A 24,661-nucleotide genomic window follows, 5' to 3' on the forward strand; every position below is an offset into this window, starting at 1 on the left:
TTTTCCTACCTTTGCAATGACATTTGGAGGATATATCTGATCCTCAACCCACCCCGTCCCTGTCTGCTTGTTGTCTTTCTAGCTTAATAATACCAAATATATTTGCCTCTGGTGCTTAGTTTTATAGGGTCACATGGGTACTGTTTACTCAGCCTGTAACTGTCCTGGAAGGAAGGAAGATGTTCTCAAGACAGATACTTGTGTTCTTCTAGGCTTCTATTTTCTAAAACCTATTTTAATAAGGGTTCATTGGTTTTTGCTGTTGTTGTTGTTGTAACACTTCATTCAGAAGCTTGGGGAAAGGTTGTAGAAGCCCATGCTGTCTGGTGTCCTGATCAGGGAAGTCCTTAGAGTTATCCCCATGGCTAACAGTTAATAAGGGTTCTTAAGTACTTCAGCCTCCCTTATAGCCCACAATGGAAGGTAGGGAGAGGAAGATGGCTAATATCAAAGGGAGGACGTGGACCTGTTTAGAAGTAGTTATTTGGGGAGATTCCAATCTTCATTGTCAGCAGTCCACTCTACTTGAGTTGGCAGCAGTGGATCGATCCAGAAGAAACCACGAGCCTCCGCCAATCGGCACAAGTCTGCTGAAGCAGCAAGAAGCAGCTGGAGCACCACCAGGAGATTTTTTTGGTGCATCTCTCTCTACAAAGTTATGGCGACTGACGATCAGAGATAAAAACAAGGTGTACCAATGCCAAAGCATCATCAAAGAAAACCAGCAAGGCAAAGCCCAATAAAAACCAGCAAGGTGTACCAATGCCAGAGCGTCGTTCACGTCTGGTGGCTTATACGGAATACCCTTTCCAAACATCACGTGTACTCCCAAGAGTCTGTTCTAGCAAAACGTCACACGCACTTTTTCCAGACAGCCTCCAGAAAAACACGTGTGTCTGTTCTCAGCAACCCTCTCTTGAGACAGTTTCCAGAAAAACATCACAGATACAACTGAGTCTCCAACAAAACCAGAAATTTCCACTTCATCCCTCACATCCACCACCAGATTACTGACATGACGATCTTCAAGGAATTAGAGTATCTCTAATGCTACTCTTATACTGAGAGAAAGAAAGAGGCTTTGACTAAAGCCTGGTGCCGGTCAGAAGAGGAGCTTGTCTCCCTAGAAGAGGTTCACATAGTACTAACTTGTCGGACTACAGAAGAGCATCTATATCTAGATTGTCAATGATGGATGAGACCTTGACCAGGACTTCCTGGTCATACATACCTCTTGGCCTCTATTTAAACTTAAACCTCACACCAGGACCCTAAAGACAAGCGTGGGGTCTTTGTCCATTTTGTTTGTTCCTCACCCAGCATGGCCAGGAGGCTGGGAATGGCAAATTCTCATGCTTACTGCATTGCCTTGTTTTAACTCCGACACACACACCCGGCTGGTGGAATGGTGGCATCCACAGTTAAGGAGAGTCTATCTCAGGTAACCTAATCTTGATAATCTTCACAAAATATCAACAGTCCCTCACGGGTGTGTTGTCCCCAGAGTCTTGTCTCCTCGGTGATACTGGATCCCATCAGGTAGACAATCAAACCTAACATCACACAATCATAAAAAGCAGTTCCACCTCCCTGAAAATCCTCTTTACTTTCCACTCCTTAACCACTCAATAACCACCTCTTCGGTGTGTGTCTCCATAGTTTTGCCCCACAGTAAATTTTTTTTTTCGGAGCTGGGGACCGAACCCAGGGCCTTGTGCTTGCTGGGCAAGCGCTCTACCACTGAGCTAAATCCCCAACCCCACAGTAAATTTTAAAGTAATGACAGTCCTCTAACTTCATTATTTTCCTTCAGTATTGTGTTGAGTCTCCTGGATTCTGAGTTCTTTGATGCCCATAAAATAAATCCCTTACTAGTCTTCCTGGAAATACTTTGTTTCCCATTAATGAGTAGTGCTGTCGTTTCCCCCCCAATAAGTGGTTCAATTGTTCTCCCTTTCAGAAAAAAGACCTTGTAAAGATCAACACAGCGCAGGATTATAAGGCTAAAACTCCTGATAAATAAAATATTCCAAAGAAAAGGTCCTCTTCAGCCAAGAGCAGCGAGTCGACTTCATCACCACCTAATCTCAGAAACCCAGTCTCCTAGAGAGTATTTTCATTTCCCCAGTAATCAAACTCACTGGTGAGCCCAGTGTGCAAAAGCCCCATGAATGGGCTCAGTTTAGACCTCAGTGCCAAGGGCTGTAGGGTCAGAGGGCGTCAGAGGAAAGCAGAGGCTGGAAGACCACTTTCTGGAGAGGAAGGAGGCTAGAGGTGGGCTGGGAACTGACAGGGAAGCCTGTAGCCCTGAAGGATTTGGCTATGACTTTGCAATTCCAGTCTAGTTCTCTCTTCAATTGTCTCAGTAGCAACAGCAGCATATAGCTAAGAGCTCGGTCGCAGCTGAGGAATTAATGCCTGTGTTTACTGCTTTAAAAGATTTGTAGGAAAAAATAGACCTTGGTTACTAACTGGGAAAGGGAAGCCGCTCGAATAATTATCCTTGGTTCCCATTTTATTAGTAAAACGTTGAGAATGGGGAAAGACTGAATAGAAAGCACCCACAAGAGAAGTTCTCTCACCTAGGCAAAGTGAGTCTTTATTAGTAGCTGCTTCAGAGACCGACTGCCTCAAAAGGCACAAAACCCCCTCCCTCTTGCCTGCTCCCCCACCCTGTACCGTTCTTTTAACTCTGTGATTTTCCAGCCTCACGTAATCATGGGATACTCTTTTATTTACAAATTAAGTGGATCTAGAGTTCCACGCAGAATAGCCATGAAGAAGATTATTAATAAAGATAAGATTAAGCTTAATCATTCAGCTCTTGAGTTTTTATCTTCTGGCTTTTGTCAGTCCTTCTAAAGGGAAGCAGATGGGTTCAAACGCATCGTAATCAGCGTTCGCTGACGTTGCTTCAAAGGAAGAAACATCTTTGTTGCTGCCCAATTGTTGGACCCCCCGTTTGGCTTCCATTTCGTGCTAATGGACACTCTGCCCTTTTTTCTATTTTGCAGTTGGGATTCGAGTGCCACGTTTCACTTTGATGCATTTACAAAGAGAGATTCAAATTATCTGTTGTTTCCTTTAAGTGTGATATTAAAAAAAAAAAATCTCATCCTATGCCTTTCTTCTAGGTGCTTCGGAAAGAATCTCTCAAATCAATAACTATGCTCCATCCGCAGAGGTTTAATGGAGGAGCAGAAGGCTGGGACGAGATGAAGAGGATGAGTTGTTCCAGAGATGAAAAAGCTCCCAGGCAAATGTCATAAGTTTGAGACGAATTCAGAAAAAGCAGGGTGGGAGGAGTCTGAGGTTGTGGGTGGCAGCCTGGAGAGACTGCTCACAAGCTGACATGTTTCAGATCTTTTGACACGGTCATGCAAGCAACAGAAACTTATATGGTTTTTAGTCTCCCAGGTAGCAGAGAAAAGATAATGTGGGAGGATTGGGGGGGGGAAAACGAGTTTCTCAATTTTTTTTTATTTAAATTACTTTTTAGCTACTTCTAGACTGCAGTGGAGCTCATAGTCTACCCAGCTCACATACGCTCAACACAGCTCAGCCAACGTTTCCCAAGGGCTTGGGGTACCCAAATCACAGCTCAGCTCTCTCCGCTAGTGCGTGTGGAGGGATTAGTCCGTGCGGTCACCATGTTTATGGCCCAAGAAGACAAAGACAGTCTGCCTGTAGTGAGAAAGTCAGACGCATAAGCACAGGAGAGATACTACACGGGGTCAGCTGACTGTGCTACACGGGGTCAGCTGACTGTGCCGGGCCCCTAGCCCAGCATAAGCGAGCGACAGAAGTCTTCCCAGAGGAGGTGACAGACCGCTCACATCGCATTGAAAGGTGGACAGAAGCTGTTCCAGGAAAGGAAAGACATCTCTGGCCGTCTTGGCTGCCTTTTCCTAGATGCAAGATTTGCCTACAGAACAATGAGGTTTGACAAAGAGAGGCCATCCCAAAGCTTCACTGAAGCTGTGAGGTTTCATCCTGGGATGGGTGCGACGTCATTGTTAGCATAACAAAGGGAACTCCTTCTGGGTTTGTTTTTAACAGAAACATCACTGTGCACAATCTACCTTGCCACTTCCTCTCCAAGTGACTCCAGTCTGGGCTACCTGGCTGGGAAAAAAGTGCAGTGGAACCCCTACTGTGAGAACCAAAGAACACTTAGGACTCGGGAGACATTTGCAAGAAAGGCACCGCAGACATCATACAACTTGGGGTTCCGAAGAAGGTTGTCATAGAGGAGGAAAAGGGGGGAAGAGGCAAGAGTGGGCACATCTTGGCGGGGATGCGTTTCATGGATGGAAATATCCCTTGGACATCCAATACAGAGAAGTAGAATTCTATTAGAAAGCAGGGGAGAAAGATACACTTGGTGCTACCTGAAGATATGGAGGCTCCTCCGTAGCTAAGGAACTCTGGAAAATAGACAAAAAAAGTTAGGTAGATGAGGAAAATGAAAACTGTGAGAGTCCTGGAGATCTCAGCCATGGTGAAGCCACCCAGGTAGAACCCAGAGTTCAGATGAAGTGAAGCTAAGAAATCAAAAAGGAACATGGATCTAGACTGCAGTTTTAACGGGCCCAGTGCCAGAGGCAAAGTGGTGTGTGTGCGTGTGTGAGTGCGTGCGTGTGTGTGTAAGGAAGACAGACAGACAGGCAGACAGACAGACAGACAGAGATAGGTGGATTTTGAGAATGGGCCATGCCATTTCTTGCCTAGAGCACTGAGTGGCTCTCAACCTTCCTAATGCTGCAACCCTTTAATACAGTTCCTCATGTTGTGATGACCTCAACTATATAATTATTTTTGTTGCTACCTCATAACTGTAACCTTGCCACTGTCGTGAATCTTCATGTAAACATTTTTAGAGATAGAAGTTTGCCAAAGGGGTTGAGACCCATAGGTTGCAAACTGCTGACCTACAGAAATGTGTTACCTAGCATTCAGGAGGCCCTAGGTTCAACCCCCAGTACTGAAGAGGAAAATTACTGTACAGATACACGCTAATGTGTATACACACACGTTTTTTTAAAAATGTTCTTCTACTTCCTGTCCAGTGAGAACTCTGGCTCTAGTCTAATCTCAGATAAAATAGCAAATACTACTGTATGAGGTCCAGGAATCAATACTTCTCGTGGGTGTGGTCTGGGAATTGATACTCCTGGTGTATGTGGTCCAGGAATCAATATTTCTGGTATATGTGGTCCAGGAATTTATACTCCTGGTGCATGTGGTCTAAGAATAGATAGCCCTGGTGTATGTGGTCCAGGAATCGATACTCCTGAGAAATGTGGTCCAGGAATCGATACTCCTGATGTATGTGGTCTAGGAATCGATACTCCTGATGTATGAGGTCCAGGAGTTGACACTCCCACTTGGGCCACAATACACCAGAAGCTTTACTGGAGTTTCCCCTTTGTTCTCTATAAATCCTACCACATGAACATTTTTGTTCTGCCTCTATTTACGCTTTAGGGAAACTGAGTCAGAAATGATCCCTGGTTTGTCTAAAACCTCCTGCTGGCAGTTCCGCAGCTGGAACGTGGTTCCGGAAATGGGTGGCAGGTGCTGGGGCTAGATCAGAGCCTTGCACATGATAGACACATGCTCTACCGCTGAGTCTCGCCACCCTTTTCCTTCTGTCAGCCTGAAGCTAAGGCCCTGATATCCTGGGGTGAGGAGGAGGCTGTGTAGTGACTTTTCCATAGAGTTCTGTTTTCCATTAGTGAATTGTCAAAGCTGGGCCAGGAAGCCCCCATCAAAGATGTGTTTGGTACAATTTGCAGTTAAGAACTAAGTAGCCCACTGTGGAAGTCAGACTATGCGAAAATCCATCTATTTGAATTCTTTCCTCTCTAATTCCCATCTATACACATGAGCACACAATCCTATTCTTTTCAAACTCTATTTAAATCTAGGAAGAAGAAATAGGTTGGTTTTGGCACCATAAGTGGCTGGCTCAGCATGTTGGAGTCTTTATGCTGAGCACAACACCTGTCCTTAGCAGTTTCAGAAGAATTCATCCAATAAAGAAGAGTTTTAGATTTTTATTTTCTTTATATCAGGTTTCTTAGAATATTTAAATTTAAATGTTTCTGGGCATGGCATAGTGTCTTATACTTGTAAACTCAGAGCTTAGGATGGCAAAATAGAAGTTCAAGGCCACCGTGGCCTCCACAGCGAGTTCTAGAACTGTCTGGGCTACAGAGTGAAGGGACATTTGAGGAAGAAAAGGTCCCCTGGGTTTAATCACAGCACAATAAAGCAAGCACAGTATCAGCAGTCTTGGTTCCACAGTGAGTTCGAGGCCAGACTAGAGAATAGGAGACCCTGTCTCAAAAATTTTTTTTAAAAAAAATGAATAATTTACACTTTACCTTTCGTTTGCTCTGCAGTGTGTGACAGCGAACACGTCTGAGTTTCTCGCCGGTAAATTTTCCCAAGATGAACACAGCAAGGGAACAGCACCCGAGTGACTGAATCTTTTAGAAAATTATTTGCTCTTTGTTCTCATAGTTCTAAAGCTTACTTGGTAATTCAACTCTCTACCTCGGAGTGAATTTAGAAGGGCTAGCTAATTATAGCTTTAAATGTAAAACACTTTGACAAACTTGAAGTAGGCAGAGAGCTTCTTAAATTGATTATAATGTCACATGGTTTCTACTGAAATTATTTCACCTGGGAGAATGTCAAACTGTCCTCATTAGCAAATCACAGAAGGAATGGGTTTGAAATTCGACTTAACAGAGACTTGAGAATTTTTAAACTATGGATGCCTTGTTATCCGAAATATTCCTGTTTAGATTCTCTGAGTCAACCCCTTCCCTTTCCTCCAGCAACGCAAGGCTCTGTGTTGAGAACATTGGCTGCCTCACCGGAAACGCTATGGACTGTGAGTTGCTGTCCTCACCTGCCACAGGTGTGCAGCCTCAGTCCCTGGTGCACACTGCTCTGTAGAGAGCCATATTCGGGTTCAACCTCCATCCAGCTGTCGGCTACTCTTTGTAGCGAGGAACAAGCTGTTTCAAGGCTTGAAACAGCTCAGTTGGGCTCAGCACGAGAGGGATCCACTTAGCAACTGGTGCTTCTCCTACCTCCCTGGGGAGAGGCGGGATAAAGAAATGAGTCCTCTGGATGAGACCAAGACGAGAACAGAGTCCCTGACATAAGCTACTAGAAGAATAGCACAGGATCCCATGCCCAAACTCAATGGTAGGCTCAATGGGGAGTTGGCATGTTTGCAGTTCTAGCATTGAACAGGCAGGGACAGGCAAGGATAGGCAGGGACAGGCAGGGATAGGCAGGGACAGGCAAGGATAGGCAGGGACAGGCAGGGATAGGCAGGGACAGGCAGGGACAGGCAGATTCTTAGGGACAGATAACCAAGGCTACTTGGGGAGCTTTAAAAAACAAACAAACAAACAAACATAAACATAAACATAAACATTGCCTGAGAGACAACACTGAGGTTGTCTTTTTGTCCTCTACACTCACACGTGTATACAAAAGCACACGTACCCCGCCCCCACACCGATGTCAATGGTAGTATCAGGTATCGTAGGATAAAGATGTAAACCAAAGAGTAATGACACCCCTTGAAGCACAGGAAGGTCTCCTTCAGATTGCTGATATCAATTTTGATGTTCATATTCACGACCTGATTGAGGCCGTAGGAAGGACTGTTTCCCCTTCTATTATGGTTTGAATGTGATTTGCCCCCACACCCACACCCACACCCCCCCATAGGCTCGTTTGTTTAAAGTACTGGTCCCTAGTTGGTGGCACTGTCTGGGGAGAAGTTAAAAAATAATCTCTCGGGGCTGGGGATTTAGCTCAGTGGTAGAGCGCTTGCCTAGGAAGCGCAAGGCCCTGGGTTCGGTCCCCAGCTCCGGAAAAAAAAGAACCAAAAAAAAAAAATAATAATCTCTCAAAGCAATAGCATAGTTTGGAGCACAAGTCAATGTAGATTACTGTTTTCAGGAGGCAGTGGAGACTGTGTGGATCACAGGGCCTCGCTGGCAGACACGAGGCCATAAAGAAACAGCTTGAGATTTGTAGGTCAGCTTGCCTCTCACCCAAGTTCTTTTTCCTACTTCCTGATTATACAGAGTCCCAGCTACACAGTCCTGCCATCATCGCCCATGCCTTCCTTGCCCGTGGACTGTACTGTCTCAAACCGTGAGCCAAAATAAATCCCTGCTCCTCACCTTTAACTTGCTTTTGTTGGATAGTCTGCCCCTCGTGGTTTGTTTCGTTTTTGTTTTGTTTTGTTTCGTTTTGTTTTAAGACACTGGGGTCTCGCTATGTAAACCAGACTGGCCTGGAAGTCAGAGAAATCTCACTGCCTCTGTCTCTGGAGTGCGTACCACCACACGCAACTGTAACACACTTTGTTTCTTAAACAAGGTCTGTTTGTGTGGCTTTGGCACTAACACACCTTTCAGTAGTGATTTTGATCACTCTGGGCATTTACACGACCTCAAGGGATTCCTTTTTCCTTTGCCTCTCCTTTGAAAAGATCACGATACATTGCTTTGGGTTCTGTCTTATTCTCCAATCTTAGAATTCGCCAGTCGCCTACTGTGTACAATGGTTCTTGTCTAAGAGTGTCAACTTTTGAAAGCAGGAACAAAATCCTTTTTAAAAGAAAGTTTAGGGAAGTCCCACACCCGCAGATCCCGGCCCGCAGCAGCTCTCTGCTCCCAGACCTGGTGAGAGAGAGACCCAACCGCCTGGTCAGGTGGGCACTCCTGAGGCTGCAGAGCGGAAGAGACCACCAACACTGCTCACCCCTGCCCACATCCCTGGCCCAAGAGGAAACTGTATAAGGCCTCTGGGCTCCCGTGGGGGAGGGCTCAGGAGCGGCAGGACCCCTGCCAGAGACACCGCCGGACCCTGAAGGAAACAGACCAGATAAACAGTTCTCTGCACCCAAATCCCGTGGGAGGGAGAACTAAACCTTCAGAGAGGCAGACAAGCCTGGGAAACCAGAAGAGACTGCTCCCTGCACACACATCTCGGACGCCAGAGGAAAAAGCCAAAGACCATCTGGAACCCTGGTGCACTGAAGCTCCCAGAAGGGGCGGCACAGGTCTTCCTGGTTGCTGCCGCTGCAGAGAGCCCGTGGGCAGCACCCCACGAGCGAACCTGAGCCTCGGGACCACAGGTAAGACCAAATTTTCTGCTGCAAGAAAGCTGCCTAGTGAACTCAAGACACAGGCCCACAGGAACAGCTGAAGACCTGTAGAGAGGAAAAACTACACGCCCGAAAGCAGAACACTCTGTCCCCATAACTGACTGAAAGAGAGGAAAACAGGTCTACAGCACTCCTGACACACAGGCTTATAGGACAGTCTAGCCACTGTCAGAAATAGCAGAACAAAGTAACACTAGAGATAATCTGATGGCGAGAGGCAAGCGCAGGAACCCAAGCAACAGAAACCAAGATTACATGGCATCATCGGAGCCCAATTCTCCCACCAAAACAAACATGGAATATCCAAACACACCAGAAAAGCAAGATCTAGTTTCAAAATCATATTTGATCATGATGCTGGAGGACTTCAAGAAAGACATGAACACACTTAGGGAAACACAGGAAAACATTAATAAACAAGTAGAAGCCTACAGAGAGGAATCGCAAAAATCCCTGAAAGAATTCCAGGAAAACACAATCAAACAGTTGAAGGAATTAAAAATGGAAATAGAAGCAATCAAGAAAGAACACATGGAAACAACCCTGGATATAGAAAACCAAAAGAAGAGACAAGGAGCTGTAGATACAAGCTTCACCAACAGAATACAAGAGATGGAAGAGAGAATCTCAGGAGCAGAAGATTCCATAGAAATCATTGACTCAACTGTCAAAGATAATGTAAAGCGGAAAAAGCTACTGGTCCAAAACATACAGGAAATCCAGGACTCAATGAGAAGATCAAACCTAAGGATAATAGGTATAGAAGAGAGTGAAGACTCCCAGCTCAAAGGACCAGTAAATATCTTCAACAAAATCATAGAAGAAAACTTCCCTAACCTAAAAAAAGAGATACCCATAGACATACAAGAAGCCTACAGAACTCCAAATAGATTGGACCAGAAAAGAAACACCTCCCGTCACATAATTGTCAAAACACCAAACGCACAAAATAAAGAAAGATTATTAAAAGCAGTAAGGGAAAAAGGTCAAGTAACATATAAAGGGAGACCTATCAGAATCACACCAGACTTCTCGCCAGAAACTATGAAGGCCAGAAGATCCTGGACTGATGTTATACAGACCCTAAGAGAACACAAATGCCAGCCCAGGTTACTGTATCCAGCAAAACTCTCAATTAACATTGATGGAGAAACCAAGATATTCCATGACAAAACCAAATTTACACAATATCTTTCTACAAATCCAGCACTACAAAGGATAATAAATGGTAAAGCCCAACATAAGGAGGCATTCTATACCCTAGAAGAAGCAAGAAACTAATCGTCTTGGCAACAAAACAAAGAGAATGAAAGCACACAAACATAACCTCACATCCAAATATGAATATAACAGGAAGCAATAATCACTATTCCTTAATATCTCTCAATATCAATGGCCTCAACTCCCCAATAAAAAGACATAGATTAACAAACTGGATACGCAACGAGGACCCTGCATTCTGCTGCCTACAGGAAACACACCTCAGAGACAAAGACAGACACTACCTCAGAGTGAAAGGCTGGAAAACAACTTTCCAAGCAAATGGTCAGAAGAAGCAAGCTGGAGTAGCCATTCTAATATCAAATAAAATCAATTTTCAATTAAAAGTCATCAAAAAAGATAAGGAAGGACACTTCATATTCATCAAAGGAAAAATCCACCAAGATGAACTCTCAATCCTAAATATCTATGCCCCAAATACAAGGGCACCTACATACGTAAAAGAAACCTTACTAAAGCTCAAAACACACATTGCACCTCACACAATAATAGTGGGAGATTTCAACACCCCACTCTCATCAATGGACAGATCATGGAAACAGAAATTAAACAGTGATGTCGACAGACTAAGAGAAGTCATGAGCCAAATGGACTTAACGGATATTTATAGAACATTCTATCCTAAAGCAAAAGGATATACCTTCTTCTCAGCTCCTCATGGTACTTTCTCCAAAATTGACCATATAATTGGTCAAAAAACGGGCCTCAACAGGTACAGAAAGATAGAAATAATCCCATGCGTGCTATCGGACCACCACGGCCTAAAACTGGTCTTCAATAACAATAAGGGAAGAATGCCCACATATACGTGGAAATTGAACAATGCTCTACTCAATGATAACCTGGTCAAGGAAGAAATAAAGAAAGAAATTAAAAACTTTTTAGAATTTAATGAAAATGAAGATACAACATACTCAAACTTATGGGACACAATGAAAGCTGTGCTAAGAGGAAAACTCATAGCGCTGAGTGCCTGCAGAAAGAAACAGGAAAGAGCATATGTCAGCAGCTTGACAGCACACCTAAAAGCTCTAGAACAAAAAGAAGCAAATACACCCAGGAGGAGTAGAAGGCAGGAAATAATCAAACTCAGAGCTGAAATCAACCAAGTAGAAACAAAAAGGACCATAGAAAGAATCAACAGAACCAAAAGTTGGTTCTTTGAGAAAATCAACAAGATAGATAAACCCTTAGCCAGACTAACGAGAGGACACAGAGAGTGTGTCCAAATTAAAAAAATCAGAAATGAAAAGGGAGACATAACTACAGATTCGGAGGAAATACAAAAAATCATCAGATCTTACTATAAAAACCTATATTCAACAAAATTTGAAAATCTTCAGGAAATGGACAATTTCCTAGACAGATACCAGGTATCGAAGTTAAATCAGGAACAGATAAACCAGTTAAACAACCCCATAACTCCTAAGGAAATAGAAGCAGTCATTAAAGGTCTCCCAACCAAAAAGAGCCCAGGTCCAGACGGGTTTAGTGCAGAATTCTATCAAACCTTCATAGAAGACCTCATACCAATATTATCCAAACTATTCCACAAAATTGAAACAGACGGAGCCCTACCGAATTCCTTCTACGAAGCCACAATTACTCTTATACCTAAACCACACAAAGACACAACAAAGAAAGAGAACTTCAGACCAATTTCCCTTATGAATATCGACCCAAAAATACTCAATAAAATTCTGGCAAACCGAATCCAAGAGCACATCAAAACAATCATCCACCATGATCAAGTAGGCTTCATCCCAGGCATGCAGGGATGGTTTAATATACGGAAAACCATCAAGGTGATCCATTATATAAACAAACTGGAAGAACAGAACCACATGATCATTTCATTAGATGCTGAGAAAGCATTTGACAAAATTCAACACCCCTTCATGATAAAAGTCCTGGAAAGAATAGGAATTCAAGGCCCATACCTAAACATAGTAAAAGCCATATACAGCAAACCAGTTGCTAACATTAAACTAAATGGAGAGAAACTTGAAGCAATCCCACTAAAATCAGGGACTAGACAAGGCTGCCCACTCTCTCCCTACTTATTCAATATAGTTCTTGAAGTTCTAGCCAGAGCAATCAGACAACAAAAGGAGATCAAAGGGATACAGATCGGAAAAGAAGAGGTCAAAATATCACTATTTGCAGATGACATGATAGTATATTTAAGTGATCCCAAAAGTTCCACCAGAGAACTACTAAAGCTGATAAACAACTTCAGCAAAGTGGCTGGGTATAAAATTAACTCAAATAAATCAGTTGCCTTCCTCTATACAAAAGAGAAACAAGCCGAGAAAGAAATTAGGGAAACGACACCCTTCATAATAGACCCAAATAATATAAAGTACCTCGGTGTGACTTTAACCAAGCAAGTAAAAGATCTGTACAATAAGAACTTCAAGACACTGAGGAAAGAAATTGAAGAAGACCTCAGAAGATGGAAAGATCTCCCATGCTCATGGATTGGCAGGATTAATATAGTAAAAATGGCCATTTTACCAAAAGCAATCTACAGATTCAATGCAATCCCCATCAAAATACCAATCCAATTCTTCAAAGAGTTAGACAGAACAATTTGCAAATTCATCTGGAATAACAAAAAACCCAGGATAGCTAAAGCTATCCTCAACAATAAAAGGACTTCAGGGGGAATCACTATCCCTGAACTCAAGCAGTATTACAGAGCAATAGTGATAAAAACTGCATGGTATTGGTACAGAGACAGACAGATAGACCAATGGAATAGAATTGAAGACCCAGAAATGAACCCACACACCTATGGTCACTTGATTTTTGACAAAGGAGCCAAAACCATCCAATGGAAAAAAGATAGCATTTTCAGCAAATGGTGCTGGTTCAACTGGAGGGCAACATGTAGAAGAATGCAGATCGATCCATGCTTATCACCCTGTACAAAGCTTAAGTCCAAGTGGATCAAGGACCTCCACATCAAACCAGACACACTCAAACTAATAGAAGAAAAACTAGGGAAGCATCTGGAACACATGGGCACTGGAAAAAATTTCCTGAACAAAACACCAATGGCTTATGCTCTAAGATCAAGAATCGACAAATGGGATCTCATAAAACTGCAAAGCTTCTGTAAGGCAAAGGACACTGTGGTTAGGACAAAACGGCAACCAACAGATTGGGAAAAGATCTTTACCAATCCTACAACAGATAGAGGCCTTATATCCAAAATATACAAAGAACTCAAGAAGTTAGACCGCAGGGAAACAAATAACCCTATTAAAAAATGGGGTTCAGAGCTAAACAAAGAATTCACAGCTGAGGAATGCCGAATGGCTGAGAAACACCTAAAGAAATGTTCAACATCTTTAGTCATAAGGGAAATGCAAATCAAAACAACCCTGAGATTTCACCTCACACCAGTGCGATTGGCTAAGATCAAAAACTCAGGTGACAGCAGATGCTGGCGAGGATGTGGAGAAAGAGGAACACTCCTCCATTGTTGGTGGGATTGCAGACTGGTAAAACCATTCTGGAAATCAGTCTGGAGGTTCCTCAGAAAATTGGACATTGAACTGCCTGAGGATCCAGCTATACCTCTCTTGGGCATATACCCAAAAGATGCCTCAACATATAAAAGAGACACGTGCTCCACTATGTTCATCGCAGCCTTATTTATAATAGCCAGAAAATGGAAAGAACCCAGATGCCCTTCAACAGAGGAATGGATACAGAAAATGTGGTACATCTACACAATGGAATATTACTCAGCTATCAAAAACAACGAGTTTATGAAATTCGTAGGCAAATGGTTGGAACTGGAAAATATCATCCTGAGTGAGCTAACCCAATCACAGAAAGACATACATGGTATGCACTCATTGATAAGTGGCTATTAGCCCAAATGCTTGAATTAACCTAGATCCCTAGAACAAACGAAACTCAAGACGGATGATCAAAATGTGAATGCTTCACTCCTTCTTTAAATGAGGAAAAAGAATACCCTTGGCAGGGAAGGGAGAGGCAAAGATTAAAACAGAGACTGAAGGAACACCCATTCAGAGCCTGCCCCACATGTGGCCCATACATATACAGCCACCCAATTAGACAAGATGGATGAAGCAAAGAAGTGCAGACCGACAGGAGCCGGATGTAGATCGCTCCTGAGAGACACAGACAGAATACAGCAAATACAGAGGCGAATGCCAGCAGCAAACCACTGAACTGAGAATAGGTCCCCTATTGAAGGAATCAGAGAAAGAACTGGAAGAGCTTGAAGGGGCTCGAGACCCCAAAAGTACAACAATGCCAAGCCACCAGAGCTTCCAGGGACTAAGCCACTACCTAAAGACTATACATGGACTGACCTTGGAATCTGACCCCATAGGTAGCAATGAATATCCTAGTAAGAGCACCAGTGGAAGGGGAAGCCCTGGGTCCTGCTAAGACTGAACCCCCAGTGAACTAGTCTATGGGGGGAGGGCGGCAATGGGGGGAGGGTTGGGAGGGGAACACCCATAAGGAAGGGGAGGGGGGAGGGGGATGTTTTCCCGGAAACCGGGAAAGGGAATAACACTCGAAATGTATATAAGAAATACTCAAGTTAATAAAAAAAAAAAGAAAGAAAGAAAGAAAGTTTAAAGAGAAGTATTAGTTTAAAGCACTTAAAAATAGTTTAAAATGGTTTGGAACAACAGTCAATAAATATCAGAAGCAGTTATAATCTAATAGCTAGAAGTAACTGCCACATGTAAGGGTTCAGGCATGTAGTCAAAGCCACTCCCATGTTCGGCCAAAGCCTCTGTCTGAGGCCTTGTGCTATCTACTTCGTGCCATCTACCAGTCTATCTCTCTTGTTAATACCTCCAAGTTTGTCTCTGCCCCTCTCTGGTTCTCTGTGTCTTATGAAATCTGGTTTGGGGATTGATCTCAAAATCCAAAAGAAGACTATTTGAGTAACATATAGGCTCACCTGACCCTTGGTGAGGAGAGTCCAATAGGCAGACTCCTTCTAACGGAACTCTTAGGTACTTAATCTACGCCAACTACCAGCTCTCTATTTTTGTCTCAGGGTTCGCCAATTTTCACAGGGCACAGACAAACTCGCTTAGGAAATAACTCCGTCTCAAACAACTGTCTGACTCTCAGCAAATCATTCATGTTCTCTCTACGAGAGCACAGTTTTACATTTCCTTGGGATGCCCAAGTTCCCTCCACAGTACAGTGCTAATCAGTGTGTGATAATTAGGTTACAGTGGTGTGATGGAAGTCAGACCTTTAAACTCAGGCAACACAGCAAGCAAGACAACTATCCAACAAGGTCGAGTGTCAGAGAGAGCAACACAGGTCCTCTCAAGACCCCAATCCCAGCCCCTTCAGCGGAGACCCGGGCTCCATCTCTTTTCCAAAGACCTTTGCCCCCAGGACGGTAGCTAACAAAACCATCCTGCACAGGGTCCCCTCCAAAACATCCCGGATTATATTCTTGCACTCAGTGCCAACCACTTTGTAGCATCTCAAGGAAATGTCACTTTACATATCTTACAGTGGCAATTATTCCCTTAGCAGAGTACAACACCCAGGCGCATGTGAGCCCTTGAATAGAGGGAAATGAGGAAGCTACTTGAGGATGCATGTAAATGAGCGAGGTAGGACTTTCATTGACCTTCTCAAACAAAGCGCTCTTTATAAATCTTGAATGCTGGTATTACCCAGCATTTCAAATGCAAACTACGCATGTGTCTGTTTTGCTCCTTAAGATGGCTGTTCAGCCAAGTGTGCAGCACCTCATTTAAATAATTATCTAATGGAGTGCGTCGCACTTCTGGGCTGTGTCTTAAGGGTGTTCAATCAGGAGAATCTCTAGCACGATTAGGGATGTTTGTTAATTAAAGGATCCGGAGACTGAACTGGAGTATGTCCAGTTTCGGGAGAATCCTCAAACTTAGGTCAATAAAGATGATTGCTGTCGCTACTTCTCATGAACTCATAGTGCGGTGGTCTACCTGGCATTCACACATGCCCTCAGCTACACTGGGGTAGCTGTGTTGAAGAGGCCACTTTTATAGAGAGCCACCCAGGCTTCCACAGCGGGGGTTCTTCCTGTTTGTCTAGTCTTACAAATGTCCCCAAGGACTTTCTCCATTACTAAACCCAAAAGCAAAGCAGAAACAACAAAACTCAGGAGTCCCTAACTCTCCGGCTTATGTAACACATTTCTCGCCCAGGTTTGAGGATAAACTCATTTTTCATCAAGAGAATAATAACCCTCTTTAATGAAAAGAGAAGAAGAAATTAGATGCTGTCTGTGCTGTAATTTTTTTATTTTTATTTTTTTATTTTTATTTATCTATATATTTTTTTTTTGCAATCCCCAAACAGAAAACTCAGTGTGGATTTCAGCAAATTGCCCATTTTCAACTTTTTATAATAAACATGGTCTGGAGAATTTGAAAGTTTAGAAAACAATTATAATAAGTCTAAATACATGTTGGATGCACTAGACGAGATGTGTACCATTCAGTACGCACATTCTTAATGCCAACCAGATTCGAAGAACCGAAATCACAGGAAAACTAATACAAACCATTCCCAGCCCACTCAATCTAATAGGGACACAAATACAGAAATAGATACCAAAGTCCAGTGTCAACTGCTTAATAAACTCTTCCAGAAAAGCCAGAGGAGGTTAGCAAGGCTATTTAGACTATAGAAATACCTACTTAAAGAAACTGAGTTTAGACTATTTCTGCAAAACAAATCAATTATCAATTTGGGGCAGGGGGATGGGGGGTGGAGACAGGGTTTCTCTGTGTAGCCCTGGATGCCTTGGAACTCGCTTTGTAGACCAGGCTGGCCTCAAACTCAGAGATTTGCCTGCCTCCCGCATGCTGAGATTAAAAGTGTGAGCCACCACTGCCCAACCAATTACCACTCTTTAACTTCAAATGAGGCGCTGAGTGCTGGAAAGTGGCTCAGAGGTAGACCACTCAGGTCTATGAGGCTCTGGTTTAAAGTCCCAGTAATATATAAAAGAATATAAAATTAAAAAGCAGTTGAAGTATACTCGGTATTTTGTTTTATGTTAAGAATTTACTCCTGGAGCTCTTTGGGCGTCTTGGTTTTCCAAGAGGAAAATGAAGTCCTCCGAAGGCACATGCTCCCACTTGAGAAGCAACTCTTCTGCACAACTCTTTACTTCCTGTTAGTATTCACTGCGGATGTGGTCACTTGGTTTACTACCTCGGTCAGCAGTTGGTCGGCTGTCTTCCAGAGGGAGCTGCTTCTCCAACTTTTCTTCTGGGACTGCTAAACTGCAGATTCTCCCAGACCAACAACTTCTATTGGACTCTCAAGTGACACCCCTAACCAAACACAACCTTTGCGCTGTTGCCATTGAGTGCATGGCCACAGTTTCTTCTTCATTTTCATGATTTTTCTATTCACAGGGTCTCCTGGGTCTGACTTAAATTGTGTTGGTACCAGGATCCTGCTCCATGACACTGGCACCCCTGATTTTATCTCAGCTACCACTAAGGTCAAACTGGTTCATCTCTTGATGTTCTTGAAGCAAGGTTTCACCTAGAGAAGCTGGGACACACGATCCTCCGAACTGAGATCCTGAAGCCATGGGACAGTTAGGTCCAAGTCCTGCTTGGGCTGTGCACTGTGCACACTCACAGCCTGGGCAATTTATTGAGATTGTCTCCATATTTAAAACTAGGAAAATAACTGAGATAGAGTTGAGTAGTAGAGTGTTAGTCTAGCTTGTGTGAACCCCTAGGTCCAATCCCTGGTACCAAAAAGAGAGGGAGAAGGAGGAAGCGAAAGAAAAGGAAAATAGGAGAGAACGAATGAGAGGGAGAGGGAGGGAGAGAGAGGGAGGGAAGAGGAGAGAGAGAGAGAGAGAGAGAGAGAGAGAGAGAGAGAGAGAGAGAGAGAGAGAATATGCTGGCTAGTTTTATGTCAACTCCATACAAGCTATGAGAGAGAGAGAGAGAGAGAGAGAGAGAGAGAGAGAGAGAGAGAGAGAGAGAGAATATGCTGGCTAGTTTTATGTCAACTCCATACAAGCTATTATCTGCTGGGTGGGGGGGGACAGGAACCTCAATTAAGAAATTGCTTCCATAAGATAGGCTATAGACAAACCCGTAGGGCATTTTCTTAATTAGTGTTTGATGTGAAAGGGCCCGGGCCATTGTGAGTAGTGCCATCCCCGGGCAGGTGGCACTGGGGTGTTAAAGAAAGCAGGCTGAGCGAGCCATGAAGAGCAAGCCAGTAAGCATCACTCCTACATGGCCTCTGCATCAGCTCCTGCCTCCCAGTTTCTGTCCAGTGCCTGTCTGTCTTGACTTCCTTTGGTGATGATGAACAGCGGTGTAGAAATGTGAGCCAAACATACCCTTTGTTCCTCAAGTTGCTTGGGCCGTGGTGTCCATTACAGCACTACTAACCCTAAGGCAGCGATTTCCGGAGAAAGGGAGGAAGACTGAGATTCTCCTGCCTTGTATCCTTTTATCTTCTTCTCTGGCCTTTTCTTCCTTCAGTTCTCTTTTTTGCTACCTCATTCATTCATTCATTCGTTTTATTACCATGCCCTTAGATACTGCCTACCTGCATTAATGTAACTCCTTGTTACCTCAGTAGCTAGCTTCTAACTACCTAAGGAGACCAACCTGTCTCCATTTCAGATACACTAGGCAGGCATTCCAGGATAGCTTCAAGTGAGGCCACATTGGGGAAGCTTCTGATCCATCCAGTCTAGTCATTTCCTTTTTTATTAGTTATATCAATCACCTTCCCAGAGGAATAGCCAGAACCCTGGCACAGATATTTTACAGGAGGAAAAAAAAAAACACTCAGCTGCCAAGAGCTACTTCAAATACTGCTCAAAGATTAAAAGAAAGGCCAGGACAACTTCACCCTTTGTTTTTTCCCCTGACCTATTTCTACCTTCCCTGTCTGAATTGTTAACAATGTTCTGTATTATTTTTCTAACACTGGGTATCCTAACCCTTCAAATAAGAGTTTCCTCATGAACATTTTTATTAAATTGAGTCAGGGAAGGTCTAGAATCTAACCGCAGTGAGCCCCAGGGCACCAGGATGCTAGGCAGGAGCACTGGCTGAGTGGAAGTTCAGTCTGCACCAAGCTATCCTGCTTGGCCGCCTTTGATGCAGCCAGGTTCCTACATCGGATTCAATTATAGCATTTGCTTTTCCAAGAATGGCCAGACTTACCTATCAGACCATTTCAAAGAGGATATTACAACCCACAATGGTTTCTGACTGAAGGAGAAAACTCAAGTTGGGCTTTCATTTCCTAACTTGGAATTCTCTCTTGTCGGTCGGCCAACTAATATATTCACTGAGGGATAGACCATGGTCTAAGAGTGGTGTGCAAAGTGTGAGTGCCGATAAGAAGATGGAATGCTGCCTTTCTGAGCTGTACTGTCTGGCCTCTGACTCCCTTTCTACAATCATCTCTTCTTATGGTTATGAAATTAAAGAGGAAGATCTTTACTCACAAAGCCATTCATCAACCGAGAAAGGCAGCGCTGTCCTGCGATTGCAGCAGGGCTCTGGAAGGCTTAGGTGATATTAAGCAAAGTGGATTTCCCTTTGTACATTGCAATGACAGTAAGTGCCTACAGAAATGGCTGACTCCCAACTCGGTAATAATTTCTATGGAGTATATTGCAGAGTTTGGAAGACGGCCACTGGGTGCAGTGCAAAAATGTAACTTTCTTTTCTCCTCTTTGCTTATCCAGTTCATCAGAAAATGGATCAGTACTCCTTAAAGGAAGGACGTACACTAGTAGTTTAAACGGCGTTGCTTATTATAGACGGCTGCAAAGGTACCTGGGCAGCGCAATTATTGATGAGGAAGGATGGGAGTCCTCCGGAGAGCCTAGCAATCAGCAGGAAAGCTCTCTGCATGTAACTGGGCTATTGGATTCCAGTCATGACCTGTCTTCACCACTGTGAATTCAAGATGGGGTGCTGCAGAGCAGAGATTTATAGCTGGCAGCGTTTACACTACATCACACAATAGCGCTCTAGCCATGACGGCCTGGGGAGCCCCTATTGTCAAGCAATCTTAAATACTAGGAAACACACACAATCTACATGAAGCCTGATGGCAAAACCAAAGTGGACAAATTTGGTCACTGGGTCCAGATATTAAAATTTCCATGTTGAGTTCCCAAACAAGAAAACGAATAGATTTTTTATCCGGGCATTTGGCATAAGGTAGTTCTCTCTTCCACATACCAAGCAGAGTTGACACAGAGGAAGAAATGAATCATACCTACCTGTCATCATAGCAGGGAGAGGTACCAAACAAAGATGCTACCGTGAGTCCTGTCCTGTTACTTAGCATCTCCGTGAAGGCATCAGGAAAGCCAGGCTTTTCCTCACACTCCTGGAAGCTCCCCTCAGCCTAGTGCACATCCTGCGGTTGTCTCTCAGGGTATGAACTCTCAGACCTCACATCAAAATCAAGGTAGTCTCTTCCTAGCATAAAAAAAGCAGACCACTCCAGAGCCTCTCCCGTCACTCTCTTTCATCTCATTTGCTAGAACTTCCTCACCGGTATTTTCCTTAATCCAATCAGTGGCCAAGAGACACCAATTTGCCATGATGGATTGACAAGGTGATGCAGCCTGCCTGCCTTCCTTAAATCACTTTAGAGTTTCCTATGTAAAGAAAACTGGGGAAGGGGGGAGGGCAAGCGGACAGACCAGCAACTCTGCATGTTGTAAAATTTCCCATGAGAACTTTCTACATGAGATTGGTGTGGTGGGGTAGAAGGGTCTGTGTGTGTGTGTGTGTGTGGGGGGGGTGATGTTTAATAAAATGTAGTGTTAGTTAGCTTTGCCGTGGCTGTGACCATATATTTGCAGAACCTACTTAAAGAGAGGAAATGTCTATATTGGTTCCTGCTTTCAGATTATTCAGTCCATGATTGGGTGGGCCCTTGACTTGGGTAGGACATCATAGCTGCTGAAGCCAGAACCAGAGGAAGGCAGTCCACACACAGTTGACAACAGGAATCAGAGAGAGCCACAGAAAAGTCCAGGGACAATACCTCCAAGAGGCTGCCCTTAGTGCACCTACTTCCCACCTGGACTCATCTTCCAGTTCCACTGTCTCAACATTAGGACCACCAGACAGACTCCTAAGGTTCAAAACACCAGCCAGCCAATGGACAAAATTTCCTAGATAAACCGCAGCGCCTGCCTTCAACATTCCGAAGAGTCGTTACAGAGTTATATGAATTAAGTCGTCTCTTTCATTTTAGAGAACATTTTCTAACCCTTCTGGTTACCACTTAAGAAAAAAAGTATTGAGAAATAGGAGCTTGAGTCCACAGTGAGGTTGACCATGAGGTAAAGATTTCTTCCGAAGTAGAAGAAATAGCCACGTAGCAGCCGGGAGGGTCGCAAGAGAAGCAGGAAACTCAGGGAGCAGGGGCTGCTGAGTGTAGATGACAACTTTACCTTTCCTGAATTGAAACACTCTTGTCATAGGAGGCTTTGGGTATTCGGTACATTGTAAACCGTATCCCAAAGCCAGCTTTGTATTGGCAGCATTAAGAAGAGCTATCTGAAAAGTTATTTCTGAAGAACAAGAATGCATCATTCCAAACAGTCAAGGTGAGAACTGCCCAGGGCTGGGAAGGATTGAGGTAAAAAGGGTAACTTGCAATGAACACATGGCTTCTTAGTGTGACCCAAAATGTTCGAAAATCAGATAATGATTGTCCTAGGTAGGTTTTTCAGGTGCTGTGATAAAACACGGAGCAAAAGCCACTTAGGAAGGAAACAGTCTCTCATTTTACAGCCTGCATCCCTGAGGGGAGCTGGGGCAGGGACTCGAGGTAGGAACTAAAGCAGAGACTATGGAGGGACACTAGCTTGATCTCCACGGCCCTCTCAGCCTTAGCCTGCTCTTGTATACCTCAGGACCAACTGCCCAAGAGTGGAACCATCTGCTGTGGACTGGGCCTTCCCATGTAATCATTAACCCACACAATGATGCCAGAGATTTGTCTGCAAGTCAGTGTGATGGAGACAACTTCTCAGTTGAGGTTTGCTCTTTGCAGATGACTCTAACTTGTGTCAAACTGACAAGACCTAGGCAGCACTGTGTAATGAACATACACTGTATGAGCTACCAGACTAATAAACTAATGTAAATACACTAATGCCTAATGGTTGGGCACTTAAAATGAGCAGTTTGATGGCACCTAACATATTTTGATTGTAGTCTAAAGATTTTTTTTAAATGATCGACACAAAAAGCCATCCACAGCGTTGAACAATGGAAGCATGAGAGAGAAGATGTGCCAGGAATCCTGAGAAATTCAGTGAAGGCCTGGACATCTCAAAGTCATAGAGGGTGAAAAGGTGAAAGATATTTTAGCTTAAGTATTAAAGGAGTCGTTGATCCAAATGCTGGGTTATAATATTAATTGAGTTCTTTACTTGGCTTTGTCAGAATGCCTCAACTCTCTTCTGGTCTCTTATAGACAGAATTCTACACACACACACACACACACACACACACACACACACACACACACACACAGGTGCAAACTCACATGCACACAAATTTTTCTTTAAATTGTCATTCCCATCTTCACAGGAAAAAGAGATGAATAAATAAAAATCAATAACTGCTTTTGGACCCTTTTGAGAACTAAAGACAGGGATCAAATTGCCACCCCAAACCCTGGAGGGCTGAGTTAATTTAGAAAGTTACAACCAAGGTCTTACCTGAGACAGAAGCCCCTGCAGCTATAATAGGTAGAAATATACAACTGGTGATTTTCATAATTTATAGGTGAATTTGGCTGTCTATGACTACAATGAATAAGTAACTGAGAACCACAGTCTTGGGCAAACATACATTCATAGATTTGACACCTAGGAATTTTACCATTGGAAAAGGGCTCAGAAAGATCACCTAGCCTTCAGGAAGAAAAGGGTAAAGAGTAATCTTTGTGAGACAAACCCAGAGCATTTTCTGTAATGAAGAATCTCCTCTCTGGCTACAAAACTGTAGCAGAGCCTCTCCTATCTGGGTCAAGGGCCTTTTTAATTCCTACATTAAGCCTCTCCAGCTTTTGTCTTATCTATGAGAAGAGACACTAAGAAACATTTGTAAAGTGAAAAAGCCTAGGGACATGGGTTCCCTAGGTCTTAATAAGAATGTATAGTCAAGATAGGGACTTATATAAGGTTTAGACGGGTGAAGGATGATAAGTTGAAGATGGGTAGATGGATGGTGAATGCATGCATCCTTTCGATGGTGGATGAACAATAGATAAAATGACATGTTTATATAGTACTATTCAGAATTCAAAAATTAAACTATTTTGTTTGTAACACCATGGATAGAGCTGGAGAATACTGAGTTAAATAAGTCAGGCATGGAAAGACAATTACCATATGTTCTCACTCAAGTGTGTTAAGTTCATAGAACTAAAGTGTTGAACAGGGGTAACTTAGAGCCTGGGGAAAAGGGCTGCTTATCATATACCAAAATACAGTTAAATAGAGAATCCTAAGGCTCTCCAGTTCAAGGTGACCAGCATTTACAACAATTTACTCATTGTATAACTAACTAGAGAGGAATTTGAAATTTCTCAACACAAAGAAATAATGAATAGAAAAAAAATGTTCTATATTCTCTTCCGCTGTTGTGAGGAAACTCTCTTACCAAAAGCAACCGTGGAGAGGAAAGGGTTTGTTTCATTTTATACTTCCAGGTCACAGGCCATCGTTGAAGGAATTCAATGCAGGAACTGGAAGGCAGGAACCTTAAGGCAGGAACCACAGAGGAATGTGTCTTGTTGGTTTTCTCACTGGCTCATTCCGATAGTTTCATTATACATCCTGGGACCAGCTGCTTAAGGAATGGTGTCGCCCACAGTGGGCTGTTCCGTCCTACAATTAATAATTAAGATAATCACTCACAGGTATATGATCTAGGTAACTTCGTATTGGAGGCTTCTCTCAGATAACTCTAGGCTATGTCAGGGATATCTAGGACAAGAAGGGAATGTCATTTACCATAATGTAGTCTACACACTATTGTAGAACATTTCTCTCATAATCACACCAATATAGTCACACCCTATAATCACACCAACAGGGATCCACTGTAATGCCTGAACTGC

At 43.4% G+C, this 24,661-nt stretch overlaps 1 protein-coding gene across 1 annotated transcript in view; it reads right to left on the reverse strand.

Moving 5' to 3' along the window:
• Positions 1-20,977, reverse strand: part of LOC134482580 (uncharacterized) — a 215,692-nt gene extending 194,715 nt beyond the window's left edge. Inside the window, exon 1 of the mRNA XM_087604759.1 lies at positions 20,790-20,977. Coding sequence (XP_087460885.1) covers positions 20,790-20,799 — 10 coding nt within the window. The 5' untranslated portion in view covers positions 20,800-20,977. The remainder of the gene's footprint in view (positions 1-20,789) is intronic.
• Positions 20,978-24,661: the final 3,684 nt, after the last annotated feature.

Source organism: Rattus norvegicus, chromosome 1 (assembly GCF_021556685.1).
Source record: "Rattus norvegicus strain SHRSP/BbbUtx chromosome 1, alternate assembly SHRSP_T2T, whole genome shotgun sequence".
NCBI classification, from domain to species: Eukaryota; Metazoa; Chordata; class Mammalia; order Rodentia; family Muridae; genus Rattus; species Rattus norvegicus.